The sequence below is a fragment of the Numida meleagris genome, chromosome 12 (assembly GCF_002078875.1).
Source record: "Numida meleagris isolate 19003 breed g44 Domestic line chromosome 12, NumMel1.0, whole genome shotgun sequence".
Lineage (NCBI taxonomy): Eukaryota > Metazoa > Chordata > Aves > Galliformes > Numididae > Numida > Numida meleagris.
In genome coordinates this window covers 8056241-8081783 of record NC_034420.1, presented here as the reverse complement: position 1 = coordinate 8081783, position 25543 = coordinate 8056241, and the positions used below count along the sequence as shown (strand labels likewise).

Genomic DNA, 25543 nt, shown 5'->3' with positions numbered 1-25543 from the left:
GGATTCCTCAGCCCTCATTTAGGACATCTGTTTGCTCTGGTGGCAGAGAGCAGTGCAGGAGTCACACAACCCCGTGCCCCGAACTGCCCCGGGGCGGTGTCAGGGGGCGAACGGGGTGCGTGGGAGGGGTGGGACTCCCGGGGCAGGGCGTGGGGACACCCTGAGACCGGGAACACGCGTGCGGCACCCGAAGGCGGAAGCACGGGGACCCCGCGGACGGGCAGAGGGGTCCACGCGGGGCGAGGGGACGCGGCGGGACTGCGGCACGGGGAGCGAGACGGACGCCCAGTCCTCAGCTGGAGCGCGGAGCGGGGACACGCGTGGGGCCGGCTGCCGGGGGGGCACGCGGGAGGGGGTTGGGGGGGGGTGCGAGGTGCGCGCGAGGCGCGGCGCGGACTGCCATTGGCTGTGCGGGGCTGATGTCACGGCGGGTGTTGTTATAAGCTCGGCGGCGCCGAACGGGCTGGGGACAGTCGGGCGGGCGCGGCGCAGTGGGACCGGTCGGGACTGGAGCGGACGGGACGAACTGGAGCGGAGCGCAGCGCGCCCAGCCCCGCACGGCGGGAGCCCCCGCACCCAGCCCGGCCGCACCTGCCGTCCCCTATGCGCAGAGCCCAGCGCGGCACCGCGACGCCGGAACCTTGAGCGCAGCCCCCGCTGCCTGCCCGGGGACCTGGCTGGGGGGCCATGGGGGTGGCGGGCACCGAGCTGCCCGGCGGCAACGTCAGCACCAACCAGAGCGCCTCCGACCCCACGGTGTTGCGGGACGTGTGGGTGGTGGGCATGGGGATCCTCATGTCGCTGATCGTGCTGGTCATCGTGTTTGGCAACGTGCTGGTGATCACCGCTATCGCCCGCTTCCAGCGCCTGCAGACCGTCACCAACTACTTCATCACCTCGCTGGCGTGCGCCGACCTGGTGATGGGCCTGGCCGTGGTGCCCTTCGGCGCCTGCCACATCATCATGGAGATGTGGAAGTTTGGGAACTTCTGGTGCGAGTTCTGGACCTCCCTGGACGTGCTTTGCGTCACGGCCAGCATCGAGACCCTCTGCGTCATCGCTGTGGACCGATACTTTGCCATCACCTCCCCGTTCAAGTACCAGAGCTTGCTGACCAAGAGCAAGGCACGCGTGGTCATCCTGGTGGTGTGGGCGATCTCAGCCCTCACCTCCTTCCTGCCCATCCAGATGCACTGGTACCGGGCAGACCGCCACGAGGCCATCCTCTGCTACAAGAAGGACACGTGCTGTGACTTCTTCACCAACCAGGCGTATGCCATCGCCTCCTCCATCATCTCCTTCTACTTGCCGCTTGTGGTCATGGTATTTGTGTACGCCAGGGTCTTCCAGGTGGCCAAGAAGCAGCTGCAGAAGATAGACCGGAGCGAGGGGAGGTTTCACATCCAGAACAAGGAGCAGGACCAGAACGGGAAAGCTGGGCACCGCCGTTCCTCCAAGTTCTTCCTGAAGGAGCACAAAGCCCTGAAGACCCTGGGCATCATCATGGGCACCTTCACGCTGTGCTGGCTGCCCTTCTTCATCGTCAACATCGTGCACGTCATCCAGGACGACATCATCCCCAAGTACGTGTACATTCTCTTGAACTGGCTGGGCTATGTCAACTCTGCCTTCAACCCCCTGATCTACTGCCGCAGCCCCGACTTCAGGTACGCCTTCCAGGAGCTCCTGTGCCTCCGCAGGTCTGCCCTGAAGATGTATGCCAACGGTTACTCAAACAGCAACGGCAGGAGCGACTACAACGAGGAGGACAACGGCTACCCCCTGGCACCAGATAAAGCCTGCGAGCTGCTCTGTGAAGAGGGCTCCTTCCCTCACCCCGAGGACTTTTTGCACTGCAAAGGTACTGTGCCTAGCGGGTAGCTCTGAGACGCGATGGGCTCTGGCGTGGCACACTGCTCCTAATGACGAGCCTTTCTCTAAGGAAAAACAAAAGCCCAATAATAATAATGTTCCTCTCCTAAAGCTCACCTAAACCCCAACGGCTGCAAGAAACCTAAAACTCAGCAAAACCTCCTGCAAACAGGTGGAAGGCCGCCCCCGGGAGGCTCGGGTGAGCTGGCTGCTTGCAGAGGTTATGAATTTAAGTGCACGACCTTAGGTCCCTTGTGCCGGGGGGGAGTGCCGGGGGGGTGGTATTTTAGGGCTGTGCAGAAAGCTCGTCCCGAGAGAAACTTCCATGCCGAGGCTGGTGTTGAACTACCTCATGAGCTCGGTGCTGGCGGCTGCTGCGGGAGCCCTGTGCTCCCCGAGCTGTGCGGCACCTGCCCTAAAATCCCCCCGAGGGATGCTTAGAGCTCGGTCGGCTGCGTCTGATCCTGTAGCTGTCAGTGGGAAAGTTTAAACAGCGCCCGGGAAAAAAAGGAAAAAAAAAATCCACGAATGCGTCTTTTGCCAAATGCTATAGGACTTTCCGCTGAAATAAGGATAGAAATAAACGGACTCTTTGCCCAGAACGTGACACTGTGACTGCGGGACTCAGGAATGTGGTACTGGGAAGCTGCGTGAAATGCTGCTGCAGTCGCAGCGCGTCCTTTTGTCGAGACCGCGGCCGAAGCTTTGCAGCCGCCCGGTTTGTTTAAGTTCGGCTCTCAGCTGGCAGCCCGGGGAGGTGCGCGGGGAGGATTTTATTTTCTGTCGCTGAGGGCTGACAGAGCGGCAGCGCAGCCCTGGCCGCGGGACGGCTCCGGGCTGGTTGGTTGGTTGGTTTGTGAGGGTTTGTTTTTTTTTTTCCCCTTGCAGCAGGCTTCGCATTGCGTTCCTGCAGCACTTGGCGGCGGGCGCGCGGGCTGTCACGGCGGCAGACGCGGGCGGGCAGGTGGGGACGGGACGGACGGGACGGGACGGGGTGGCCGCGCTGCTCGGAGTCCTCGCTGGAAGAAAGCAGCAATCGCTGGGCGGAAATGGAGCTCACCCCCCCCCCCCCCCCCTTGCTTTGTCCCACAGCTGCAGTTTGAAAGAGGGGACCCGAGGAGGATGTGAAAGTGCGATGTCTTCAGAAGCACATGGGAGAGATGGGAGAGGGACGGCCCAGCGCCCCGGGGGAGGAGTGCTCGGGCACTGCGCGCTTGGGGGTCCTCTCCCTGCCTCGTGCTCTGGGGGTTTGGCTGGCACAGCTGCGAGGAGGCAGCTTGCACTGACCTGGGGTGCTCTGTGGGGAGGGCGTTCTGCCTGCCCACGGCTCCTGCAGCCCCTTCACCGCGGCTCCCTTTGCTGCCCTGCGGACTTGCCCCCGCGGGTAGCCTCCCGGAATGCTGGATGGGGATCAGCTTGTAAGGGCAGCGCTGGTGCTGCAGGGTGCTGGGCGGCAGCAAACTCATCCTTGAGCTCGCAGCGTTCCTCATGGTAAAGCCCCGCCTGGTTTTGTAGGGAAAGGTTTGGAAATCCTCGTGCTCCCTTCTACCTTCCCCCAGGTATCCCGATCCTGTTCGGGAAGGCTGCTGGGGAGAACAGGCAGCCCTAAGCCCTGTCCTCACCCAGCGCTGGGTGCTGGCTCGGCCTCTCTTGCAGCCTCTCCAGCTTGGTGCATGCTACAGAGCGGCAGGGAATGTGTCCAGCAGAGCTCTGTGTCATTGCCAGCTTTGCTGCCCGTGCCCATCCGCACCTTCCTTGGTGCTGCCAGCAGTGCCCAAGCACTCCCCAGAGGCATTGGGTTCAGCTTTTACATTACAGCATGAGCAAACGAGAGGGGTGTGATGGCACAGAGTGGTGTGTGGCTGCGGGGAGCAGGAGGCCAGGTTGGAAAAACATTTGCTCCTCAGATAAACATTAACAGGCTGTCCTGGCAGGGGAGACCTGGCGTGGGGTCAGGTGCTCTCGGCTTCCTACTGTAAAGGGCTGAAAGGAAAGGGGCCCTGCTCTGCGGGGTTGGTGTCGGTGCCCCATGTAGGTTAGAGATGTACCACGTTAGAGGTGCGCTTCAGTGTGGGTCACGATTATCACAAAGCAAGAAGTGAAAATTAACCTCTTGGTTGTAGCAATTGATTTCTTCTGTGCTGTCAATCCTGCCTAGGCTGGTGTTAGCAGGAGTGCAAGGTGAGGGGGTGTCCCATGGCGATGGCTCCTGGTGGAGAAATCCAGCATCCACATCTCAGTTGCTGTGTGCAGTTTTATTATTATTAATTACTATTTGCATTTCAATAGCATGTGCTGTGGACGAGGATTTTATTGTCCAAATAATCGCTCTTCTTGCTTGGCTGGCTATACTCATACTTCACATGTTGGTGCCGTATGCAGCCAGAGCTGAGAGATGAGCTGCAGAACTGCTGCAGTGTGCAGAGCACAGAGATGTGGAAGGGACAGCGGATGTCTGTCTGTCTGTCTGTCTGTTGACCTCTGCAGCACAGTGCTCAGGTGCAGTGTTAGGAAACCTCAGGCTTACACACATCCAAGTGTTGAAGAGCTGATTTATTTCCTCTGAGGCACCACTAGTAAAACTAGTGAGATACCAACTGCTCAGTTCTGGAAGGAGCTGGAACCAAAAGAAATAAATGCTGGAGGAGTAAATGTTGTGGCACCAACAAAGTCAAACTTGACTAACCCTTCCTGTTTCATGGCTGGAAGAGAAAAGCTGAATAAAGGAATTCCTTTGCCTATCAAAATACACTGTAATAAAAAGAATTTACAGATGTATGATAGGGATTCAGAAATGGAATATACTATACTATACACTATAGCTGCTACAGTGATGTTAGGATCAGGAGAAACCCAGCACGCACATTTCAGTTGCTTGGGATTAACACTAGCAGAGGGCTGACTCGGGTTAAGTACATCTGATAAAACACAGCAGTAACTTCATTAGAGGACAAGCTCTGTGATGAAATGCCTGGTTCTTATTGCAGGCTGTCGGGCTGCTTTCTGTGCTGCAGGCTTGTGCCTTGCACCGTGGCCATGATGCACATAGAGCAAGGGCGGGATGGTGCCAGCTCAAAGGGGTGGGTGTGAGCTGGAGCTTGGCCTGCCTGTACCTTCACGCTTTCAGTCACTTTAGCTGGAGAGGTTGCTACTGTTTTTCACACCTTAGTCGAGATGAGAGGCATGATTGCAGCTTTTGTGCTGTCACAAAATACCGTCCTCGCTGCGGGTCTCTTCGTTATTGTGGCAGCTGTAGCTCCCACATCAGGAGCTGTCTTTGCTCCGTCCCCCAGAACAGGCAGAGTGTCGCGAGCTGCTGCTGTTTGTCAGCCCTTTGCCTCTTGGGATCATTTCTGGAGACCTTTTGCTTTCTGGGAAGCCCAGGCCTTGAAACCCAGCGTCACACACTGCAGCTATGGGGAGCTGTGGGGCAGGAGATCCCCACTGGCACCAATGTGTTTGTCTGGGTGTTACCAATGCACGGCCTGCCCCTCTTTGTATTGTTGTTGTGTGGGTGCTGGGGGTTGGCCCAGACCCCGCGGCCTCTCCTTTGGAGCCCCAGTTGAGGACAGCGTTGAGCAGTGGGTACAGGAGGGAGGAGGGCAGAGACTGAAGTTACCAAACCCTCCTGAATGCCTGACAACAGGCCAGGGCTCAGCGCAGAGTGGAGAGCCTTGCGTCTCCAAGCAGCACACAGCATGCTCTTCAGCTCTGCCATGTCACAGCTGCTGTGCTTTCCTAAGGGTTTGTTTATGTATTTATTTACTATAGGGGATGTGTTTTTGCAGCAGAGGGAGAGCATTGGTGGGGCTGGCTGGAAGCACACTGTGGGCTGCAAGCTCTCCCAGCATCTCTCGCCCTTCTGGTAATTACAGCACTGTTGCCAGCAGCCCCGAACACTGCTCTGCCCGAGGGAAAGGCATCTTCCCCTCTCTTTGCCAGCCCCCTGCCTCCAAGTGTTTGTATTCACTGTTACGAGGAGCCAATTTCCCAAGGAGATGAGTTTATGAGCATCTTCATTCCTCTGGCAGGAGGGAGGACATCCTGCCTTGCACGTTCCCTTCTCTGCTCTACATCAGCAAACACAAAGTGCCATCCTGTTACAGCAGCAGGGAAACAGAGGTTTCCTGCCCGGCCATGGCTGTATCCCTGGGCAGGGAGGGTGGAAAAGAGGAGCTGGGTGGGCTGTCCTTTCCCGGCCACCTGTGCAGGAACATCCAGCCCTGGGAGCACCCCGTTCCTCAGCCGAGCCGCGCTGTTCGCTGACTTATCATAGCCGTGTGCCATGTTTGGAAAGCATTAGCCCTAACCTTTCTGCTTGGAGGCAAAGAGAACATCTTGCAATTGACACACAGCCCAGGCTGTGAGCACACAGTCATTTGGCAGCTGGGGTAGCTACACCCTGACACAGACATTCCTCCAGTGACGGCTGCAGGAACATTCAAGGGAACCTGTATGTGCTGCTCATGATATTATGGAGCAGGGCAGCAACACTGTGCCTGCTGAGAGATGTTCCTTGTGCCCACGCTGCAGCTGGTGGTACAGGCAGAGCTGGGACACAGCCACAGAACAAAGTGCAGCAGCTCGACCAGGAGCACAGAGCTCCTGGGGTCGTGGTAGCGTGTCCCAGGTCTGGGCAGAGCTATGCACGCTGGAATTGAGTTTACGCACAGCTTGGAAGAAGGTTGTCTCTCCTGCTATGTGTGGTGAGATCTGTCTGTAGGAACTGGACCCAACCTTGGTTCGCATGGGTTTGGCAGTGGGTATGTGCTGGAACTGCTGTGTGTCAGGGCACTGAATCAAGCCTGGTGTTTCAGGGAGCGTCAGGCCCTTACAAACATTCTTTATTGTGAAAAAAAGTGGATTTGCTGCTTCTCCTTGCATACAGTGTTTCTCCTGTTTTCTCACCCTACCAATGGCAGGAGCATACAACTGAAATTTTCATTGCAATATTACCAGTGTCAGAGAGAGTGAGTTGGGAAATACTTAGTTGTTTACTGTCCTTGGTAAGGCCATTTTTGCACAAGTGCATATATATTTAGATATATGTATGTATATGTGTGTATATACCTTGATTATACAGCGATATATAGATCTGTATATAAATAAGGAAATGTAAAGGTGTTTTGTTGTGCTAGCTAGATGAAGACATGTATGTTCAAAAGTTGAAGTATTTATTGCAGGTCCTAATGGTTGACACTGTGTTTAAATAAAGAGTATTTATGGTATGCTTGTAGTCGAGTGTCCTTGCTTCAAGCTGTCCTGCTGGCTGTGCCTCCCACATACTCTCCAAGTGAATAAATCCTTCAGGGCTCATTGGAAACTAAACCAGCACCCGAGTAGCTCAGAGCTCCATTCATTTACGCTGCATGTTGAGCCCACCTGCCCTGCAAGCGCTGAGGATGCTGCAGGTGCTCAGCACTCCCTGTAAACGGCCTTCTCTGCTTTCCATCTCTGGGGCTGATAGGAACAGGGGTTTTTGGGAACTCACATGCTGCTCTGCCTGTTTGGGCACCAAACAGCAGCAGCCACGTGTGCCTCCTGCGTGGCAGGGATGGAGAAGGGCTGGGGACAGCTGAGGTTTAATCTTTGTTGCTGATCTCCAGTGCCAGCAGTCTCTGGGAGTGGGAGGAAACAGATGTCTGTAGGGATGGGAACGTGAAACCCAGGAAAGCGTGTGCAGGGGGCTGCAGAACCCGGTGCTGGGCCGCTCTGCTCTGAGCGAGGTCTCACTGTGCTTCTGTCCTAACCCGTCTGGGCTGGGCTTGAAGCAGCTGTGAGGGTTTGAACCACCCGGCAGGAGCAGGAGGACAGCAGTGCAGTGTGAGGGGTCTTTTCTGCCTGTCCCGAGTTGCTTCATCTCCCGTTTAGGACTGGAAAATCTTCTGGAGGGTCTTTGGACAAATATCCCAGCCCCTTCTGTTACCAGCTGCCCAGCTCTGTTGCGCTGCTGATCTTACTGCTTCAGGAGGGGTAAAGGAAGAACATGGCTCGGGTTAAACAAGATCCCAGCCCGGCGTGTGGCAGTGACATGCAATTTGCATTCCATATGCCACTCAAAACACAATGAAAGCATTGGCAGCAAAGGCTGATGTGTGTCCTGTGTGTTTCGAGGCTTCTCCTTTCCAAAACAGCAGCAGGAGTCACCGTGCAGCTTGGACAGGAAGGGACCACACCGAGCACTTACAAAACACAGTGGACGCACAAATTACCATCATTTATGGTTTTGTAACTTTGTGCTTTCAAGGGCTGGAGGGTCCCGCTGGGAACAGGTGCCATTGTCGACTGTGGGGATCCTGGAGAGGTGGGAACCCCATCTGCCATCCACCTTTCCTTTCCAACATGGCCTTCAGACCGGAGAACAGCTCTCCCCATTGTCTGTCCTTGTCCTTGGTCCTTAGAGGTGCCCAGAGCCCAGTACCCACTTCAGGGCTTGCACTGAGTCTCCTGCAGCCCTGCTTGGCTGGAGAATGGCATTAGGAAACCACAGCAGCAGCTCCCAGAGCAACCTGTGGCCTCACCACGTGGCTTCCTTGCAGCCTGCAGCCCGCACTGCCCGCAGCCCCACTCACACCCTGCTGGGCAGCTGGGGGGCTCCGGCTCCACTACTGAGTACTGCTGCATCAGCCCCGTCCTGAGAAACAGATAAACAGCAACAGGGCCTCTGCAAAACCCCTGCCAAGTCCTTTCTCTCTCGTGTAAATATTTTTTCCTCTTAAGTGTATGTGAGTGCGAAAAATCCCTCCTTAATCTTTTCTCTTTCTGGCTGCAAGAAATGTTTGTTCATCCCTGGTTGGGGACAGCCCTCCACTTGAGATTCTGACATTTTGCAACCATCAGCTCAAGCAAAAACGACACTGCTGAGAACATTCTCCCACATCCATGCTGCTCTTCCTGTCTCAGCCTGGTTGCAGCCGAGCAAAAGGTGCCCACCACAATGGGCGCACTGGATGGAGGTCCCACAGACTGCAGTTGTTCTGAGCAGCCTTGAAGAAGCCTTTGAAAAGCCTGTACACAACACCCATGGGATTCCAAGTCCCGCTGCCGAGATGGAATCATGTTTTAGTGGGCTTATGGAAATGTGTGGCAGGTTTTTTTTTTTTTTCCAGAGAAAAAGCAAAGCAGAAGCACCAGATAAGATTCTTGAGGTCTGACCCTGGAATCACGCTGCTCTGTGAGAGGCACTCCACCTTCTGATGAGTGTGTGGGAAGGTACTGCTGCACACAGCAGAGATCCGAAGGACCTGATATGACTGTGCACAGGGCAGTGGGATGGAGGAGACGTGGAGCAGCACGTGGGACCATGTTGTCACTGTCCTTACCTTGGCTGTCCTGCTGGGGTACCAGCCTGCCCTGCAGTGCTCCTCTGGCACCATGGCTGAGGTCAGTGTCCCACCAAGGCTGCAAAGCTCTGCTGCTTCTGGTGCTCCAGCAGGAAGCTATCTGCACAGTGGTTGGTTGTGTGTGAGAAGGATGCTGAGATAAATCCGTATCAGCCTTCCCTGCAGGTCATGGTGACATCGCTTCATGACCAAGATACTGCAGTGTTAATGAGCCTCCATGTGAGCCTGGGCTCTTTATGGAGACAAGCTGGGCTCAAGAGTTCAGTACAGAGCTGCTGGGTGGGAAGGCTGTACAGTGAGAGTGATTTGGGGGATCATTTCTTTCTCTGCCTGAGAATTCCCATTTTTTCATCTTGGGAGATGGAAAATAGTGATAAAACTCTTTGGAAATGCCAACATTAAGCATGGATTTGAACAACTGCATCTTACTGAGGGCCTGTGTCTGTAAGGAAGCTTCCATCATCCCTGCCAACAGTTTCATAAATACACAGAGGTTAGTGAAGGAAACTGGAGAGAAAGACTTTCAGGAGGATGGAGGCAGACAAAGAACAGAGGCAAAATGAAATGTAGCCCAAAGCGAATGTCAAATAGTGATGAAGAAACAAATGGAGACGAGAAGAAAATGGTCCTAGGAAGAAAATGACTCAAACACCAAAGTTGGGGTGGAAAGCAGGAGGCTGAATCCCACGTGGTAAAGGAGGGAGAAGGTGGAAAGGGAGTGCAGAAGTAGAGACGGGGTTGGGAACTGGAGCTGGGTGCAGGACCTGTATGTCAGTGCAGGCAACCTGACTGCTGCCCCTTTCCTCCTATGTCAGTGTTTTCTCCTCATCCTCCAGCAGGAAGAAGGTGGCAAGCAGGGAGAGGGGCGGCTGCAGTGGTACAGCAGTGCTGGGAGCCGTGTGGGATGGCCATTAGAGAGGCAATGCATGCACAGTTTGTTCCCGGTGCTGGGGGAGTTGTCCAAGGCAAGAGGCCAAAGCCTAATTTATGCTCGCGGAGCAGGGAAGGTGAGTGTTGTTTTATTTTTAAAACCTTTCTCCTCCGCCTTGTGCTGTGCCACCTTCTGCAATGGGGTTCCAGTTCCAGGAAGAGGAAGGGAAAAACAGCCCCGTCCGAACTCATACATTCTGATTTTGGCCATAAATGGCATTTTACCCATAAATGGCCCAAGTTCGGTGTGCAAATCATGCCAGTGAGCAGGGCCCTATGCAGGCTGATGAACAGCAAATCAGCTAGGAGAGAGCATTCAGGGTAAGGAAGGGATGTGGATTTCCAATGGAGATGAATGAAAAGGAGACAAGGGATTCTCCTGTCCAGCAGGAGCCTTGACCCTGGGTCTCCATCCATCACCCTGTCACCTCGCCAGTCTCAGGGTCACAAGGCAGCAGGATCAAGCCAGCTCCATGCCACGTCCCATCACAGGCTGACACTGGAGAAGGGCCAGGGCACATTGCAGTCATACCATGCTGCTCAGGTGTTCTCCCTGCTAACCAAACCCTTCAGCAGGCTCATTGCAGCATGACATGGCTCCTTCACTGCTGGAGGGAGAAGAAAAGCCAGGGATTATGTCATGGATGGAAGGTCCTGCTACAAACCTGAGATGCTCCATCAGCAGCTGGTTTGTTTCTGATGGCATTGTTAGATGGCAGCACAGGGCCCTTCAGTGTGAGAAAAGGTGGCCCAAAGCTGACCCTGGGTTATCTGGCTCGACTAGAGTCCTGGGACGAGCTGTGCATGTGCTGGTGCGGATGTGGGTGCGTGTGATAGAGAGATAACCAAATAGCACAGACACATGAAGGACCTTGCTCTCATTTTTACTGCAGTGACTTTCATGTGAGTCACCACAGTGGCACACCATCAGAGCTCACAAGCACGCATACAAACAAACTTGATGTGAAATTACCCAGTGGAGGTATTGCCCTGCCTTGTGTCTCCTGGGAGCAGCAGTGAGGGGTGAACCCAGAGGCTCTGCCCTGCAGCAGGTGGGGTTTCCATTTCCAGAGCTCAGCTGTGATGCTCATGGTGCGCAGCAATGTCGCTGTGCTCCGGTGTGCTCCCAGCTGCCTTCTTCTGTTTGCGCTTTGGGGCCTGCATCTGCTTCTTGTTGCTGGAGCTGCACCTCTGGCAGCCCTGCAGCAGAACCCCAAACACCTGTGTTGGAGCCTGCACAGCTGATGGGCCACAGTGTGTTACCTGTGCTGCTCTAGTAACGAGCTTTGTCTGCTGCATCCAAGCGTAAAACCTCTGAACACAGGAACACTCTTCGCTCTCGCGGAAACGCCTCTCCACACTCTCTCAATGTGTCTGGAAGGTTTTTCTGGGATCTGAGCAGGTACTCAGGCTATGCAAAGGGACCCTGCTACAGCTACACAGCCAGGGCACAGAGCCATCTCCTGCAGGCTGTTGTGGCTTTTCAGCTCTGCCCGGGGCTGCAGGGTCAAAGAAAAGGTTTCGTAGTTATGGATGTCCTAGCAGCTGTCAGTGTCCAAGTTCTTATCAGGCCCAGCAGACTCCTGCTGGAGTCAAGTGAAAAATGTATCAGTCCCACCATGCATTTTTTTTAAGAAACAGATCTTGAGGAAGGGTTGAAATGCTTATGGGCATCCCCCAAAGGAGCAGAGATCAAAGGACTGAGGAAAAAGTCCCTGCCAAATACATTGCATTTTGAATAGAAGCCCTAAGTGGAGAGAGCAGCATCTTGGTTTGGAAACAGGGCAGACGTGCTTACGCAGTACTTGTTTGTTCTCTGGGTGACATTAGCAGTTGGTTTGGTGTTTTTTGTGTTTTGTTTTGTTTTTAACTTCTGATGTCCATGAGTGCTGAAAGAATGAGAAGATGACATTAAAAAAAAGCAATTTAAATGTGTTTTCTCTTGGGATCCCCCACCTGTAGGTAGAGGGATAGAGGTGCCCAGAGAACACCAGTGCTGGGCAACAGATTAGGACAGCCTGTAATTCATTTCCAAAATTACAGTGTCTACCTTAACCTTTCAGGTTGGATATTAGGAAAAACTTCTCCAAAAGAGTGGTCGGGCACTGGCATGGGCTGCCCAGAGAGGTGGTGGTGTCACTGTCCCTGGAGGTGTTCAGGAACCATGGAGATGTGGCACTGAGAGACACTGTTTAGTGGGCAGTATTGGTGGTAGATGGATGGTTAGGGGTCTTTTCCAACCTCAGTGATTCTATGATTCTATGACTCTAATACACCATCTTTATTTCCCTTATTTTCCATCTGTCCCCTTCTGCAGCAGGGGCTATTGAGCCCTGCTATGTGGTTCCTTCCTGAAGCATCTTTTTCTTCCTCTTCCTTGTAGAAGACACAAAGTCAAGGCTGTGCGTTTGGAAAGTCCCTTCTCAGTCCTTGGCGCAAGGCAGGTTTATATAAAACAACACATTCATTACTTCCTCTTGGTCCCCACGTTCCTTCCCGAGCTGAAGCCTTGTGCAGGGCAGCGGTTTCCTCTAACGTGAGCAGTGAGCTCGCTTCCTCCTCAGAGGCTGCTCTGCCGCCTGCCAAGGCACGATCACTGCGAGCAGTGAACATGTCTGCCGGGTACAGAGACAAACTGGGACAGCCGCCTGCTGCCCAGCATGGCGATGGCCGTGGTGTTGGGCAGGTGGGGACAGCTGGATTTCCCTGGAGGAGAGCTGGAGGCACCAGAATGGCACCAGGGATGCTACTTGGGCTTTGCAACAGCATCACTCCCAGAGTTCTGCTGCTCACTGTTGCTTTTTGTTTGGCATTTTGGGGTGTCTCTGTGATGCACGATGTGCCAGCCAGCAGCTGTGGTTAGAGAAGGATGGGGTACCATAGCTTATCTCTCCTGGCATGTCCATTGGGCACACTTTTCAGCATGGCAAATGGGTTTGTGCTGCTACAGCCATTCCATTTCAGCCCCAGTTTGCTGAGATAGCTTTGCCTTTAGCGGCTCAGGAGGGTGTGCAGGGGGTTCTGTGGCTGCACCTTGCCCAAAGGATGTCACACTTACTGCAGGTCCCCAGCCTCCAGCATCCACTGCCGTCCCTGAAAAGCACCTGGGTTACTGAAACACGGCGAGGCAGCTGTGCTGAGATGTTCGTTCGGGCTTTGTGCGTAATGCTCCAACACCTCAATCCTCTCTGAAGCACAAAAGCTTTTATGTGAGGTGCTTGTTGAGTTGCAGGAAGAAATAGCTGAAAATATCACCGTGTTCTGAAATGGCAAACATCTGCAATTCAGGCACCAGATTAGAGGCTGAGCCACAGTAACTCACTGCACATCGCCGTGCCTTGAAAAGGAGCCTGCCCTGGAAGGCCAATTCCTCTGCAAGGGTGTTTGGAGAGAAGATGCACCATGTTGTTTCTCACCTCAAGCAGGCTGAGGCCAGGGCAAGATCCCCGAGGAACAAGATGCAACCCCGTGCACCAGGAGGGCAGCCATCACCAGGGGGGGCTGTAGAAAGTCATTAGCTATTAAGTTTGCCAGAGAGTTTTGCGTGATCATGCCCAATCTAAAAGTGACTGCATCCCCCACAAAAACGAACCATTTTCATTAACCCCAAGTACTTGTTAATGTTTTCTCCCCCTATTTCCTTCCTTCAGCTGATTATCAAAAAGGTGATGTTTGCAGAGAACTTTCCTCCTTCCTTTTCTTGTTTAGTGATTCATTCAGGGATGCCTCGTTCCTCCGTGGGCGATACAGAAGCCAGCACCAAGGGGGCAGTTGCATCACAGACATCGATTCGAATGGGGACAGAGGAGTTGGCGGATGCTAATGGGTGCTTCTCTGTACACATGCTAATTATAGCATCGACAAAGCCAGGTCCAAGTAATGGCCTGAGGAAATCCCCGCTGATTTTAGCCAGGAGTTCCAATTACTGGTTGTTACCAGCAAACAATTAATAGAAACTAGACCTAGTAGGTCATCTTTAAGCAAACATTTAATTTTCACGTGATTGACAACAGGTATCATGAATCCTGTCCTAAAATGCTTAGTCTTGCATGAACTTCATGAGAATCCTGTTTGCAGTGGTATCATACCAGTGTATTTCATGAACTACAGAGGAACAACACATCGAGCTGTGCGTAGGTGTCCCTGTTCACTGCAGGGCAGTGAGCTGGACTAGATGACCTTTAAAGGTCCCTTCCAATTCAGACCATTTTATGATTCTTTGATTCTATGATCTTGTGCATTTCTGGAGGATTCCTCTGTGTAACCATATGCATGGGCATATTGTGTTCACCCGTGGGGTCTTCATGCTGTTTGCCCTATGCAGGACAGTAGGCGCCCACCTCTCCCCTGGACAGAAGGTTGGGCTGGTGTTTGAGGTGAGGTGAACAGAGCTGAGTATATGTCTGCATCTCACTTTGTGTGTCTTCCTTACAGGGAGGCTGTTCTCATTTGACTTGCACTAGTTTCTGAAAAGTTGTTAGGGCTTCTATGCGGGCTCCCTCTGGTTGGAGGTCCGTGCTAGAGAAACCACCCTTTCTTTGCACGTCACTGGTTCTTCGTTGGCCATTTCAGCATGCAGCTGGAAACTCCTGTGACCATGAACCCCACTCTTTCCTCTCACCGTCACAGTGAGCCCTCATAACTCAGGATGAAGCATGGAGGAACCTGGCAGCCTTGTGCAGCTGCTGGTGAGTCTCCAATAGGAAGCTGGAGGCCTTCAGATTTCATCACTTCAGTGCTGTCATAATATGCAACCTATTTAAAATACAGTAAACCTGAAAGCCCTTCCATATCAGACCATCAGAGGGCTGCAGCTGAGCTGCCTGAACTCTCATAAATAAATACCAGGGCTGTCATTCCTGCAGAAGTCTTGGGACCAGCCATTTTTAAATGGGCTCTCAGGTTACAGCTGGGCTTCACAGCACAGCCTGCAGTTGCTTCAGGGTCATGGTGCTGTGAGGTAAGATTTGGCCCTTCCTAAAGAGGAGGGAAATTACAATAAACAAACCACTGAAAATAGAACCTGGTGTCCCTTTAGCATTCTGCCCTTGCCATTTCTGCATGTTCTTGGAGAGGTTTTGCTGGGCTTTTCCTCTCCTTTTGTTAACTTCTTCAGGGGTTGTTTCACTTCCATGTCCCTGTTTGGGGACCAGGAAGACAGGCCTTGTTGTTGGGTTGTGTGCTAGTGAGGACTGTGTTGGAAAGCAATAGGTTCGGAGCTCGCAGCCTTGCTGGTTAGAAACCCAGATGAAAACAGATACAGCTGCTGATGCCGGATGATGAGCATGGGCACTGGAGGGATGGGAGCATCCATCGAGTACAGCAGGTCACCAGGATTGGAACCACCAGATCACCAACAAGCTGAGCTCTACCTCACAGGGAAGGCCTCTTCTATCTCCATGGCAGATGCCAACCATGTGTTCACTCACTTAAGGCATTTTTTGCCAGTGAGTAATGCAGAAAACCCCTGAGGGCTGCTGTGGTGCAATCAGCACCAAGGCACTGGGCTCTGGGAGAGCAGCTCTTCTTGCTAGGCCTGTATTTACGCAGGTGCGGGGCCTGCTCTGCCCCTGGATTCCTGACCATGGCCTCTGAGCAGTTTTCCAGCCCACTGCAGGACTGTGCTGTGCCTGCTGTGATGCCACTGGCCACGACTGGCATCTTGCAGCTGGGGGAAAGCAATGAGCAGTGGGAGCCCAGCCGTGGTGGGGCTCAGCATTTTCTGCACAGATTCAGCCCAGTAAAGGCTGGGAGTGTTTATCAGCTCTGGCACAGACCTCTCTGCTCTGCCCTTTGATGTGGGTGAGCAGGATGAGGGAAAAAGAATCCGACTTCTTCTCATCGAGCTACATCTACTCACGTGGGGAGTGGATGCGAATGATTTCCCAAGGCAATTTTGAGCCGCTTTTGAGAAAGTTACTGCAGATCTGTTGCACAAGAGAGAACAAAGAATGAAGGACAGCTCGCACTCCATCCCTCTCCCTGCCCATGCGCTTCTCACGCGTTCCTCACCGATGTGACGGGATGAGAGAGCCACTGGACTTCCTCCAAACACCAGCAGATAACAGCGATTGATTGCCACTTCAAGATGTTTGTGTGACCCCGGCACGCACAGGGTGCAGTGCACCTGTTTGCTCTAAGGTTTCTCTTCTGTGTGGTGAAAAATAGCGCTGTTTTTTACTATGTTACATATCATAAGGAGGGGAAAGGGAACAGAGGTGTCTGGTGCTGTGTACGGCAGCTTGGGGCAGGGCTGCTCTGTGCTGCACCTGTGCAGGTTGGGGACGTGTGGCTGCCTGGGCTGATGCCACCTTGGTGTGCCCTGTGGGACAGCTGTGACAGAGACAGCGATGCTGTTTGTGTTCCCTTTGTGTTATTTACGCAGTCCCTCAGTGCTGCTGCTGACACAGAGGGAAGAGGCTGGCTGTCTCTCTTTGTGCTGAATCACTTACACTTACGTAAATGCCTTCTCCCCAGGCATTCAGAAGCCGTGCGTGTCCCCCAGTGCAGGCTTTAAGAAAACCTCTAAGCCCTGTGACTTCTCTTTCTTCCTTCCTCTTTCGTTTGCTTTCCCCTTTCCTTGCTGCCTGCTCCCTGCCAAGCCCTGCAACTCCCTCCCACTGGCAGCAGCCGTACCTCGCCAGGTCAAATGTCTTCACAACTTCAGACTCTAAAAAAGAACCCCTGACCTTTCCGAGCCCTGCAGTCACTCCTGAGCACAGGGGGCACTTCCTTCCCCACCGAAGCATTAACGTCTCAGCTCTCTTTACTTTGATTCTCGTGCATGAGGAAAACTTCTCTTTCACACCTTTGGTATGACCAAAAAACAGCTTAAGCTGAACAGACCTGATCTGGGCAGTCCCTGAGCTGCCTGCAGCTCGTTTTAGCGAGCAGCCCACATCCCTTCGTGGTTTGTGTGATCACATGGCAGGAGAATGTCAACAGAGCAGAGACTGGTGACTTCCTCCTTCCTTCCCGAATAGGGGTGCTTAAAAGTGCATCACCAAAGTCACCTCTAGGAACCGCTGCTTTGGGACTGTGCCACGCTGGGCACTCATACCAAACCCGGAGCGGTGTAATGCAGTGGGCTGATCTGAACCCCCAGGGAGAAACATTCACCCACAGCCACCTCTCATGGGCCCTTTCCTCTGCCACATCCCAATCTCAAGAAATTAAGGAGATGAATAATGCACGGTTTTGGGTACTAAGCTCTACTAAAGAGAGAGAGGGAACAAACTTGAATAACGTATTTTATGTGTAGGCGAAATGGCTATGTCTCTATGTCTATGTCTCTGAGCCTAAACAAGTCGTTGTGTTACCTCATTAGTCACGTTTGTCATAAACCGCTCGGAGATCACCAGAGATGTCAGAGCTGTGCAGAGAGCTGGCTGGAGACTGGAGATTTGCAAACCAGAGTCACGAGTGGCCCTGGCCTGCAGGCTGACCTCCATCGGATCCTGGCCCCTTCTCTGGGTGGGAGAGGCACTGCTTTCCCAGCTAAGAGCAGGTGAAACGCAGCAGTCTGAAGGCGAGGGAAATGCTTGTGTACTGATGCAGGCAGCAGCCACCTCCCTTCTGGCTGCAGGACCAAGTGGGAGGGAACCCCGGGGGCTGTGGGTTCCTGTCGCACTGAGCAAAGTGCTGCAGCTCAGCAGGGCTCGGCAGCAGTGGTGGAATTGTCACCTCCCTGCCCACTGCCCCTGGGCTACCACAGGGTTCATAGGCTGCCTGAGGATAAAGGATTTGGCTTTAAGGTTGAAAACCATTTCCCACTTCTGGGGCCATTCCACTCGTGCTCACGGGATCAGAGCTCCTCCACACTGGAGCCTCACATGGGAATGCCTGAGAAAGGGATGGCTGCGGAGCTGCACGTAGGAGGAAGGGGAAGCCATCCCCGTGCCTCATGTCTCTGCCTCTTCCCCCAGGGAACCACAGCAGCATCACAAAAGCTCACAGCACAGCACTTACAGGAGTGTTTCCAAAGGGGTGGTGGCATTACCTAGTTTCAACTGTCCTGAATCCTGTGTCCTCATCCCTTGTTCAAGGCTGAAAACCATCCTGGAAATGTGCAGTTCGATGAGGCAGAACTTCAATCACAGCAACCTGTGTAGCTCTGACTGCCAAATTCCTCCAAAAGGAGAGATTTCTGTGCTCTGAGTGACCTCAGGACAGCTGGTTTGGGTGCTAGCCAGTGAACCAGAAGCAAAGACCCAGACCCTCTCCTTGCCTATGCCCTTCTCTCTCCATAAGACTTTGCTGGTTGTGCATTGGGTTCTGAGTGTGGCTCCGTCCCTCATTACCAGGATTAATACACTAGGAATGGGAAAAGAGCTCCCAGAGCTGAGAAGGACCCTCCTGTGTGTGTCTGCCCGTGCCACTAGGCGGCACTGAGTGATGTCTCCACTTTCCTGATGTGATAGAAAACAGCACTCGCTGTGTTACCAGGGAGCTGCCTTGTGACACTGTGGGCTTTCTAAAGTAAAATTTATTTCACACTGCCTTCTGAGTTCAGGTTATTTTGCACAAAGCAATTACACAGACCACTCAAAATACATTTACACGATTTCCCAGAGGTCTTTGGAGTATTTAGAATCATAGAATCAAAGAATTAGCTAGGTTGGAAAGGACCTACAAGATCATCCAGTCCAACCATCCACCTACCACCGATATAACCCCACTAAACCATGTCTCCCAACACAACATCTAAATGTTTCTTGAACACCTCCAGGGACGGTGACTCAACCACCTCCCTGGGCAGCCCATTCCAGCGCCTGACCACTCTTTCAGAAAAGTAGTATTTCCTAATGTCCAGCCTAAATTTCCCCCGCTGCAGCTTGAGGCCATTCCCCCTTGTCCTGTCACCAGTTACAAGAGAGAAGAGGCCGACCCCCAGCTCACTACAACCTCTCTTCAGGTAGTTATAGAGAGCGATAAGGTGTCCCCTGAGCCTCCTCTTCTCCAGACTGAACAATCCCAGCTCCCTCAGCCGCTCCTCATAAGGTCTGTGCTCCAGACCCCTCACCAGCTTCGTCGCCCTCCTCTGAACATGTTCCAGGGCCTCAATGTCTTTCTTGCAGTGAAGGGCCCAAAACTGGACACAGTACTCGAGGTGGGGCCTCACCAGTGCTGAGTACAGAGGGACAATTGCTTCCCTGCTCCTACTGGCAACACTATTTCTGATACAAGCCAGGATGCCATTGGCCTTCTTGGCCATCTGGGCACACTGCTGGCTCATGCTCAGCTGAGCATTGACCAACACCCCCAGGTCTGTTTCTTCCACACAATCTTCCAGCCACTCTGCCCCAAGCCTGTAGCGTTGCCTGGTGTTGTTGTGGCCAAAGTGCAGGACCCTGCAGGACCCGGCACTTGGTCTTGTTGAACCTCATCCCATTGGCTTCAGCCCAGAGATCCAGCCTGTCCAGATCTCTCTGTAGGACCTTGCTACCCCCAGGCAGATGGACACTTCCTGCCAGCTTGGTGTCATCTGCAAACTTACTGAGGGTGCTCTCAATGCCCTCATCCAGGTCATCAATAAAGATATTGAAGAGGAGAGGCTCCAGCACTGACCCCTGGGGAACACCACTCGTGACCAGCTGGATTTAACTCCATTCACTCTCTGGGCCCAGCCCTCCAGCCAGCTCCTCACCCAGCAAAGAGTGTACCTGTCCAAGCCACGGGCTGCCAGTTTCTCCAGGAGAAAGCTGTTGGGCTTAATTTCTTTTAATTTTAATTTAATTGAGCTGTTGGGCTTAATTTCTGTCCTAATGGTTGACTTGATGGTGGCTCACCTCCGTGTCCTGGTGCTGGCAGCCCTAAACACCCCTGGGCCAGCCCAGAAGGATGAGCCTTGAGCAATGACCACTCTTATTTGGACCCCACCTCGTCAAACCTGAGAAACAACCCTGCCATGCCCTCAGTGGAGCATCTCTGCCCTCAGCTTAGCAACTTGCAGTAAAGCTCGCTTCTTTGATTATTTATTTTCCAAGGTGGTAACAAATCACAATGTAGCAGGAAAATGGAGAACTTCTGAGTTAGTGGGGAAAAAAAGTTAGTAGTAAAGTCAGTGGTGGGGTTTCTATTTAATCTGTTAGCGGCTCTGTTGCAAGCACCTTGTCACTTAAATGCAAGAGTGACACTTCAGTGAAGGGTCTTTGCTGTTGTAATTCACTGGGAGCCTCAAGAGTCCTTTGGGAAACTTCCCCTGGAGTGACCCTTCACACCAACATGGCACATAACGTGCTTGACAACCCTGCCAGCTCAGCATGCTACCCAGAGGGCAGCGTCTGGACATTTCAAAGGGAAATTAGGACTTAGTCTTTGGTACTTTACAGCTGGCTGGCAGGAAAAGAGAGACAGTGGTGTCTTTATATGTGTCCTTTTTTATATTACTTGAGTCTGGCATACAGCAGCGCTGTATTTCACAGCATCACAAAATAGTTGGGGCTGGCAGAGACCATGCCATGCAGTCCAACCCCCAGCTAAAGTGGGGTCAGTGAGAGCTGGTTGCTCAGAGCTGTGCCCTTGGCTTGGGGTGGGAGGGAAGCTGAGGTCCCGTCCCAGCACCTTTCTTCAACGAGGCGCTGAGTGCAGAGCAGATGGAGGAGTGAGAGTGCTGTTTGAGTATTCGGTTCCTATGGGGAGAAGGACTTTCTGTTCACTGTAACTTGTTTGATTTAAGTCCATATTTGTTTAAACCTCAAAGGTAACTGGGTGTAAGCCCAGCTTAAGGACAAGTATATGCTGGCATCATACCAAGGAGAGGAAATTACGGTGTGCCACAAACCAAGAGGAAAGCATTCCCTGCATTATGTGGCATGCAGGCCCTCGGTTTTAAAAGCACACTTATCTCTATCATGTCTTCAGGCTTGAAGAATATCAAAAGGATGTGTTTTGGAAGTTCTTTTTTGCACTGTTGTGAAATTGTCCTTCTGCACCTCAGGAGCACAGTGAGATCCCGCATGTACAGAATTTACACTTGGCCAGAATGGGAACACATTCAGCCCTACTCAGCAGCGAGGTGCTGAGCGCTGCCAAGTCGGTGTGGGCTGAGTGCCTGTCCCTGGTTGTGTTGCACTGAGCCTCGTACCGGTGCTTCCAGCAGTGAAGAAAGTCATTTGCCTTAAGTGATGTGTGCATGCAATAGCGTGTTTCAGAGTTAGCCTCTCCCATTAATGCTTCAGAAAGTGCCTTCCCTTTGTATAATCCTTCTTGCCCTGATGATGGTTCATGTCACAGCTGCAACATGTGAGTGAAGTCTGTCAGTGGCGTGGAGTTGAACGCACACGCTGTAGCACATTGCACCACAGTCAGGAAAATACAGGGAGGAAAACCATTATTTGCCAAAAAACATAACACCCCAGGAAAATGTTGCACAAGCTCCCAGCTCTCTGATGGTCAGGAGTTCCTGCTGGGGGACTGCAAGGTTTTAGAGTGCGGTTTAATCGTTCCAAAGAGAATTGCTGCTCTGTTGGGAACTACCTTCAATCTGCTCAGTGATTGCAGAGCAAATAATCTCCTTCCAGCTTCCCCAAAAATCAAAAAAAGAAGCAAACAACGCTCCTCAGAAAAGCTGGGACAAGCAAACAAGAGAGAGAAATAAGATAACGCGGCTTTTAAAATCCTGTTGCTTTTCAGCTGTTCCGCATTCTGTCAACTTTCCAGAGTTACTTTAATGATTGACCAACTGTCAGGAAAAAAGGGAGTCCTTCAAATTAAAGTTTGATGTTGACATTTTCTAAAGTTTCTCACTAAAGTAACCGAGGCTCCAGGTCCGGGTTAAATCAGTGCTAAGGACTGACACTAACTGGGAAGTTGTATTGACGTTCAGCTTGGTTGTGTTGGCTGCTGGATCCCTGCTCCCCAGGAGAGCTCGTGGGGAATGAGGACAAAACAAGCGCAGGGGAGAATGGCAGTGGTCAAATATTTCTGAGTAATAATGAATCCTGAGCTGACAGATTCACTATGAAGTGTTCAGAGGTGCTGCCAGGTATTCCCAAAGCTGCCACTTGTGTCTGGGAGCTGTGGGTGAACTCTGTGGAGGGAAGGTGCTACATCAGAGCTCTGCAACGAAACGTAGACAAGCAGTATCACCATGTGTCACCTGGAGCATCACCTTGGGCTCCAGTCAAGTACAGAGATGCCCTGAAGCAGAGATTTGTGTTGCAGCAAACTAAGTGTTGAGATGCATTTTTTTTCCATTCTATCCAAGAGGCTATCTGTGCAGTATCCGCTCCGGGGACATCTAGAGTTTGACTCTGTAGGCCTTCTCCATATGGACTGGGAGTTGGGTGAGCTGAGCAAGAAAGTCTGAAATGTCCCCTGTGGGGGCAATCCATCGCAATGATGTTGGACTCCAAAAAAGCGAGGGTGTTGAGGCCTTCCATGATCTCCAGGAAGCAGTAGAGACCACTTGAGATCCTGTACTGGGGAAATATCCCTTGGGGCACTTCAAAGTCCTGCTGTAACAGTATCGATAATAGTCAATTCCTATTGATGGGAAAGGTCCATTTTACTTTCTCATCAGAACTTTGCCATACAGAATGTCTGCTCTTGAGCCTGGCACGTATTATGAGTAATGGCCAAAAGTTGCTTCATCCTTAGGCTTCCATCTTTTCTAGGGCTGTACTTACACAAAATAAGGGCATAGAATCATAGAATCACCAAGGTTGGAAAAGACCTCTAAGATCATCCAGTTCAACTGTCCACCCATCACCAATATTTCCCACTATGAACCATGTCCCTCAGTACAACATCTAAACAATTCTTGAACACCTCCAGCATGTAAAGTGGTTGTGTCCAGCTGGCTATTAGTTTGCAAGTTACATGCACCTGGCCTGCAGCCCGTCTCCATGCAGCCATTGCTTTGTGGGATGCAGGTGGTCCACCCTCTCCTCATGTCTGACCCGTGAGCACATCCAAGCTTCCCAGCAGTCAATAGCAGAGACCACAAGGCTTCTTCGGGCGACTTCTGTTTTGAAAATTAAGTTTTGACTTGTGAACTTGGAGGAATTCAGGACAGAGGAAATGTTGGAAGAGGTCGGGCGCACTCTGCTCCCTCTGCGTTACCCGGAGCAGCAAATAGCAAGCGTTCCAGGGCAACATCTGATTTTCTGCTTTTATGAGGCAGATGTTTAGGAGAAGTGATCTGCTGTTTATTTTAATTGCCATCTTCCAAACCTCCCTTCTATGTACGCGCACACATTCAGAGGCCATAAATAAGGATTCTTCAGGGTATGCAGTTATTTGGGTAGCTAGCCCTGTCTTCTGTCAGTGCCTGGACAGGGACGTGTGCTGCAAACCCAGTTCCCCTTATGTATCAGTTTTACAGTGGTGTAAATCAGTGAGGTTTAATTCCTTTCTCAGCAAAACTGGCATAAATCTGAAGTCACTCCACTGACGTCAGCACCATAATTGCAGTGTAAAGGAAAGCTAGACCCTCTTGGCTTCAGAATGTTGCTGCTCATACATACCAGAACCAGAGCAATAGTAGTGGGGCTCAGCATGTCCCAGCACTACATAACTGAACCACATTTTGCTCTGTATACAACGATGGAGAACAACTCTGCTGATTTCACTGGCATTTTGTTGGTGAAGATGAATTGTATCTTCACCACAGCTTGGGTTGAGCTTGGGTAGGAACCCACATAGAGGGAACACGGCCCAGGTTGTCCTCCTCTCCTTGTTCTCGAGTGACTTAGCCGAGGGGACCATTGCCTGGAAGCCACCGAATTTAGCAGTCCTGACACAAAACTCTGGTTGTTGCTATAGGAACCTGAGCTTGAAACGAAGCTCATCCAATGGGGGAGAAGAAAGAGGACATCAGCCTTCTGCATTCCATCAAAACTAATCAGCTTGGCTTGGATTTGGAATACCAGACAGTTGCTATTACAATAATAATTTTAAAAATATCTAGATATCCAGAAACATTGACTTGTTTTGGATTCTTGGCAAGAATCCAGTCAGGACATCTGGGGTTGGGCTGAGGAGGGAGGGCAGTTATCCCTGCTGCAAGGCACCGAGCCCTTCCACGAGGAAAGGAGGCACTTAAATCACAGTGGCTGCAGAATGCAGAAAGCCTAACCTCGCTCTGCTTCATGGGTTTCTTTCCTGGATGTAGACATGCGACTTGTTTAGAGAACTCCCTCTTCCTTTCCGGATGAACTCTCTAACAGTGGCTTTGCCCTGGGAGCTAACAGCATAGTTCGGGTTTCCTGGTAAGCTTACAAGCTCCATCTATAGGATAGTCGAAGAAGAGCCCCTCGGCTTCAAGCTGATGAAAAGGGCAGAGAAGCTTTTCTCAGAGACACTAGTTCTGTTCCGGAAAAACTCATACCATATCGCAGAATATCTCTGATTTCCTCCTTGTTACTTCATATCTAGGTATAGTTCTCTTCCCTGTCAGCCCTCGGTCCCATACTGAGCAACTGTGGGGCTGTTGTCTGAGTAAATCATAGACTCATTAAAGTTGGAAAAGACCACTAAGATCATCAGGTCCAATCCCAACCCACCCCCACCATGCCCACTGACCGTGTCCCTCAGTGCCACATCTCCACGGTTCTCGAGCACCTCCAGGGATGGTGACCCCACCTTGGGCTTCCTGTGCCAGTGCCCGACCATTCTTTCTGACAGTATTTTCCTAATATGCAACCTGAACCTCCTTTGAAATCACCAGAGTTGTGGAGCTGCTGTTATTCCACATGGGAAATCTCAGGGATTTTCTAAAGAGATTTGAAAGATTTCTGAATCCCAACTGTGGTACCTTTAGTTTCTGATAGCCCACAGCAGCCTGTAAGCAGAGCTCAATGATAGTGATTATCCAAACCATCTAAATCCAGCTGAGTTAGCAAATCGGTTTCTCCTTACCTGGGTGTTTAATGATTGCCAGCCCCAGCTCACACTCCACCGCACTAACTGCACCAGCAGAAGTCATTGCAGCTCACAGAGCTTTTTTAGAAATGGGAAACATAAAAGGTGAAAGACTTTTGTTCCTTCTCTTGTGGAAAGCAAAAAATTGCCAATAAGAAATGCTCCAGAGCTTGATTTTCTGCTCAGGGTGTCACTGTGCTTTTTCCAGTACTATACCCTAACATTTCTGGTTGTGCATCCCCCAAACAACACTGCAGGGCAGATGGAGCATGAATATTTTTTTCATAGGTGCTGGCAACTGGTACTACAGCAAATCAACCCTCTCACGTTGAAAATTCAGCTTCCGTTTGCACAAGGAGTGCAGCTTCAGTTTGGATACCCAGAGTTCTTCTGAGAGGCGTTGTGTTCCCAAAGAGCAGAAATGTTTTCTCTTCCTTCCTCCAGATCCATTCTGTTTGTCAGTGCTGCTTTCCCCCCTGCACATGCACAGACCATAATCTTCAGCGTGTACTTGTTAAAATATCACGTTAAAA

At 51.9% G+C, this 25543-nt stretch overlaps 1 protein-coding gene across 1 annotated transcript in view; it reads left to right on the top strand.

Annotated features, from left to right (window-relative positions):
* ADRB2 (adrenoceptor beta 2) overlaps nt 453-25543 on the top strand; it is a 29584-nt gene continuing 4493 nt past the window's right edge. The window contains exon 1 of the mRNA XM_021410489.1: nt 453-1861. Within this exon, the coding sequence (XP_021266164.1) occupies nt 688-1861 (1174 nt within the window). The 5' untranslated portion in view covers nt 453-687. The remainder of the gene's footprint in view (nt 1862-25543) is intronic.